This window comes from Tachypleus tridentatus, chromosome 9, assembly GCF_004210375.1.
Source record: "Tachypleus tridentatus isolate NWPU-2018 chromosome 9, ASM421037v1, whole genome shotgun sequence".
Classification (NCBI taxonomy): domain Eukaryota; kingdom Metazoa; phylum Arthropoda; class Merostomata; order Xiphosura; family Limulidae; genus Tachypleus; species Tachypleus tridentatus.
In genome coordinates, this window is record NC_134833.1 from 23,232,506 (window position 1) to 23,238,505 (window position 6,000).

Consider the following 6,000-nt stretch of genomic DNA (forward strand, 5'->3'; position numbering starts at 1 on the left):
GACTCGGGCTATGAGATTTCGTATATTTGTCTTCTATTACATTAGTGAGTTGAGCCTAGTAATTATCGTGTCGTATTCAAGGGTCCAAGGTTTGAGACGAAATTCTTCTGAAGTAGATCTTCCCTTTTAATTGTGATCACGATATAAAAGGGTCAAGTTGATTAGAGGATGGAACAGAAACCTGCAACAGGGGGCAGTGTTAACTGGCTGACTTCAAAGCTAGAGATGGCTACACCTAAATCTGAAGATGTTTCTCCTTAGCGCCTTTTAGCCCACACATGTCTCACGTGCGCATAAGGGGCGGTTCAGGTTCACAGTTGCACTAATTATTCTTATTATATGAAGCTAATATAGCTGATGAAAATAATTTTACTTTGTACTCTGTTGTATAGAAGAATAATGTTGAAACGTAGATAGAGGATTTGGTTTTGGTTTCCTATTTGAACAATAACAAACAATAAAACCTACACTGTATTTTATGGATTATGATACTGAAGAACTTAGCTATGGATTCATGTAAATAAGGATAAAGTTCAGTAATAGCACAACATACTATGGAATTCTTTTTTTATCATATTTTAGTGGAAAGAACGTTAAAGTTTCGCATTACCCATAGTTACGTTTCTGTGTTTAACAATATACAATCATTTGTCATAAGTTATGCTCCTGTATTTTGCATTATACAATAATTCACTAGCCTAATTCCATTTGTATTTTGCATTACACAATGATTTACTAGTGGTAATTCCATTTGTATTTTCCATTATATAATGACTCGCTAGTGGTAGTTGCGCCTGTATATGCATTAGACAACAGTCTACCACTAGTTGCACCTGTATATGGCATTAGACAACAAGTTACGACCAGTTGCACATGTTTGCGTCAGTCCACACAATTAAAGTTTTCTGGAGTACTCGTCTTTATGTTAAATCGTTCAATTTTTTTCAAATACTAGTGCTAAGTTTTCAACTACTCAGATATGATAATCTATCACTTTTTCTTGCATGTTAGGTTTGTTGGTGGAAAATGTGGCATTTACCAAGAAAAGCAAAAATGTTCATTTGCTATGAAACCAATGCCAAATGATAATTTTAGTTTTGTGCGGTTACTATTTTATCAAGAGAAGGCCACCTATTAAAGCAAGATTTAATGAATAAATTTTATCTGAGGAATTTCTTTTAAAACGTGTCGTAAAGTTGCCTTCTTATTGTACATAAAAATGTAATTATTATACTTGGTTATTTCCCTATAATAAAAGTACAGAAAGAAATACATGAATAAATAATATTTAATGAATTATAAGATAATACTTTTGCGGGTTTTGTTTTTCTTATGTAAGATTTAGTGAAACAGAAAGAATGGTTTGTGGAACTTCTCTGTTAGAAACAGTATAATATTACCGCGTTCAAAAATATTTAAAGCACGCGAACAAGTTTTGTGAATCTAATATCCGTAAGGAAATTTTCAATCAAATTTAATAAAGTTTTTTATACTTTTGAAAACCGGAATAAGCAGTTTCTACTTTTGATTTTTTTCCACTATCACCTTTTGAACGCAACTCGTAGAATCGACAATCAATCTTCTTCACAAACAAAATACCAAATATTTAAAGATGTTGATAAGTAGATGTTGATAAGTTTGGCCAATTTTAATTTTAATCAGCAAATCCCCGCCAAGTTCTGTTGCTATATTATCTACCGTGTTTCTTTTTTGCTACCATAACGACACTTCTGCATACAACTTTTGGTGAATGGTAAAAAGAGCGGTGACGCTCAGTTTGTAAACATTACCGTAAAATTGTTTCAGAATTAGTACAGTCTTGGGAAAAATGTATGAATATTAATTTTTCGATGTGTGTTGTTTTTCTTTTATGGACATCATCGACTGGTGTTCATTTCTATATAGTACTAGCTAAAAATGTTTGTGTACTGTTCTCTATCGATTATATTGTTTACATACATAGAGTGATTATTGAGTAAACGCCCATTGGTAATGGAAAAGATAGCGTATGGTGTAGAGTCATGCCTCGCCACATGCCGAAAGTTAAACTGTTTGGTTGTCCAGAAATGGTGTGGGACAAACAGTAGGATTCTCCCAGAGTAGTGTATCCAGAATCCTGAAATGTCGTTGGACTACAGGAAACGTTGTTCCAGGAAAGTCTACTGGTAGATGCCGAAAAATTACTGTTTGGGATGGCCACGTTTTAATCAGTTTAACATGTCAAGGTCGAAAGAAGGGTTGTAACAACTTACGACAAGAATGGTATGAATGCATTTATTTTAGAGTATCCAGAACAGTGAATTTGACACTGACTAAAGAAGGTTATTTCGTAAGAAGGGCTAGCTGTAACTTAATATTAACCATATTTCTCCTCCGTCACCATGTCGCTTGGACAAGACAGCATGACATCTCATACTTAAAACAATGGCTGTAGCTTATTTTTACAGATGAATCCTGTTTCAAGTTTGTTAAAGCAGATGAGAGGACTTGTATTTCTTGCGTCTTTGGAGAACAGTTGAGAAAAGACTGTCTTTCCACAGGAAATAGTACAGTACATGTTTGGACAGTTATTAGTCATGGTGGAAAACTGGTCTTCACATCCTCCAAGAAAACGTCAATGGCATGACAGGCATAACATGGAAAGAATATTTCTGTCATATACTAGAATAAGTTCGGCAATAGCTCTTTGTTCCAGAATGACAATGCCATTGCCAACAGTGGTCGTATTGTACAGGATTATTTCGACCAGAAAAGCGTTACAAGATTGTCATGGTCATCAAAGTATTCACATTGTAATCCCACTGAGAACTGCTGAGCTGGTAAATTTGGTGACCAGTTATTGTAGTTGATTGCAGCACCATCTAGTGAAACGCTGGAATGAAATTACAGTCGATTACATCAATCAATTCGTCGACACCATTCTACGTCCCCTAGCGGATGTTATTGTAGTACAAGGAGGACCAACCAAGTACTGAAAGTTTAATATGAACTAATAAATGGTCACTGAAACTATCTATGATGAATTTATGTCATATTTTGGTATTATATATGTTTTGGTTTAGTTGTGATAAAATATTAGTCTGTTACAATATTTTGCTATTTTAATAAATCGTTCATGAAATCCATAGAACCATAGCATACATTTTTTTAGTTTGACAGCACTAAGTTTATTTGTATTCTATTTTCATACTAATGGTCTGTTTTGTTACAGACACTTTGGCCAAGACGGTATTACCGATTGTAGCAATAACAACTTATAGATAAGGAAACACCACTACAACAATAGCATAAAAACTAGAATATCTAACGTGTTTTTCTTTAATCTTTAAGTTCAACAACAACAACAATAAACGAACGCTTGGCAACAGAGTGTTGGTTCCAGATCTGATTTTGTGTTTAGCGCACAGGTAAATTACCTTAGTAGCATAATGTAATTATCTTTGTAAATTACAATCGTTTAATTATTAAAAATTGCACGGAAGTCACAGGTTTATGTTTTCCAGAGCTCCAAGGCCTGATAAATAGCAGCTTATCTGAGAAAAAGAACCCAAATGTGCCAACTACGAACTCGCTAACTGACAAGTCTCACTTATCACCGTCGGACAGGGGTGAGTTTCTTTAGTATTTGTTACGTGATCCATTTCTTCTAGGGTGACAAGTAATACTGTGCTTTCCATTTCTCCATTTGTACTAGTTTTGAATATGTATTTCTACTACTGAATTTTTAGGATAAGGTTTTTTTAATTGTCCTTTAGATTGGATAAGGTCTAGAGGCAAATCAACCAATAAGCACACGTATAGCACTGAATGTCATGGATAAGGGACATCAAAGATTGGTGAATATAACAAAAATATGTTATGCATTGTTCTACAGAAATCACTGCGTTATTATATTAAATCAGAGGCCCGGCATGACCAGGTGATTAGGGCGCTCGATTCGTAATCTAAGGGTCGCGGGTTTGAATGCCCGTCACACCAAACATGTTCTCCCTTTGCGCCGTAGGGACATTATAATGTGACGGTCAATCCCACTATTCGTTGGGAAAAGAGTAGTCCAAGAGTTGGCGATGGGTAATAATGACTAGCGGATTCCTTCTAGTCTTACACTACTAAATTAGAGACGACTAACGCAGTTAACCCTCCTGTAACTTTACGCGAAATTAAAGAACAAACATACAAACAAAAACATATATTAGTTCAGATTTTGGAGTTCCCAATCAACACAGACTGGAAAATAGAGACACAGATTAGCTATAACAAAAAAGAACCAGCCTAGCCTAGTGGTCAGCTTAATCAGACTGTGAACCCAGGGTCTCACGGTTCCCGCCACACAACCGCACTCTGGAGATGTAGGTGCATTATATAAGAGTGATAGTTTAATTTCACTATTCCATCTTTAGTCCAAGGGTTGATGGAGGTTGTTGTTGACTAACTGCCTTTCATTTAATCAGTCAGTAAAAAAATTAAGGAAGTCTACGCAGACACGTTGTAACAGAAACAAAAATCAAGTGAAAGACTGAGTTCCCGAGATACTCAATGTTAATACAATGAGGAAAGCCTCAATTTGTAAAGTTTAGTGGTTATTTTGTATTGCAATTATCATCGGATTGGAAAATTAGGCTTAAAACTTCAAGTACATAGAGACAACAAACAAAGAAACACTAAAAATTGGCATCCCTTCCATAATAACAAGAAAACTAAATTACAAGATTTGGGCATATTAATTCTTTTTTTTTACTCCTCAGTAACTCATCGGTAATTTATTACCCTAAAATTCGAGGTTAAACCCCTATGGTGTAAACAATGCAGATACCCTGTTGCGCAGTTTTGTGCGCACGCGCGTATGTTTTACTGATAGAAAAGTTATATCGAATCCCTGACATACCGCTGTCACATGGGACCGCAGCTTTGGGCTTAAAACAAACAATTTTTTTTCTCTTCTAGAATATTGGAGATGAACACGACGAGAGATGAATTTTTATTATAGCTGTGAATTTTCGTGCAAAACATATAAAACCCGTATTTTTTTTTTCTATTTCAACAGAAAGAAAAGGAAGTGTAGAGGGAGCAAGTGTAGAAGGATTTGAAAAGATGAACAATGACGTGGGAGACAAAATCTACACCAACGATCGGAATATTGTAAGTTATTTCCTGTGGCACTGCCATATTTTATCAATATTGTGAACTAAAAAACGTAGTATATTATCTTGTTGTAGATAGAAATAAGTGTTTCACGCGCTAGATTTTTTTAACAAAGGTATAGCCTAAGTACTTTAAAAATAAATTTTATAACAAAGAGCTTTAGCGTGATTACGGAATTACGAAACTTGGGTCTAAATCTAGATGTGTAAATTAGAACCTTAAACTCATCCTGACCATAAATTAAAAAACAAAACAAAAAACGTTGAGTTCCGTAAAAATGGTCTAAATCATTCGATAGTTTAAACATTATATTACAAATGAATTATAATGAGCAGTCACATAAAATTTACAAAGATAGACTAGATTGAACGTTAAGATGAGCTGCGAATAGCTACAAGAAAAGAACCTAAAGATAGCACACAAATAACTCACGAGTGGAAGATAGAATGAAGAGTTAATCGTTCGTAAGTTCATTATATTTGAATCAACGCAATGTATTTAAATATCGTTCATATTCTTGAAAATATTACTTTTATGAGTAACGGTTGGAATGTAGTGTAACATGAATCCGTCAAAAGTGCATCCAACTTCTATGTTAATAATCATAAACCTAATTATGATGTGTAATGGTTTAAATAAACTTCAGAAAAAAGTACAATTCACTGACTTAATGTGGCTCATCTCATTAAAGTTGTTGTTCAAGTTGCTGATAAAACTGGTATCGTTCCGATTATAACTGCTATGTCTGTCGTATTTCGGCCAGCCTGGTGAGCCCTGGTATTGTGGGAAAGGCCTCGTCGGCACTGGACATAGCAGGCATAATGTGGTTTGGTACGTTAAGTTATTCCTTTTTAATTT

The 6,000-nt window shown here is 34.8% G+C and overlaps 1 protein-coding gene across 1 annotated transcript in view; it reads left to right on the forward strand.

Annotated features, from left to right (window-relative positions):
• Positions 1–5,184, forward strand: part of LOC143227316 (lachesin-like) — a 246,248-nt gene extending 241,064 nt beyond the window's left edge. The window contains exons 8-9 of the mRNA XM_076458772.1: positions 3,504–3,608; positions 5,045–5,184. Of these exons, the coding sequence (XP_076314887.1) occupies positions 3,504–3,608; positions 5,045–5,184 (245 nt within the window). The remainder of the gene's footprint in view (positions 1–3,503; positions 3,609–5,044) is intronic.
• Positions 5,185–6,000: the final 816 nt, after the last annotated feature.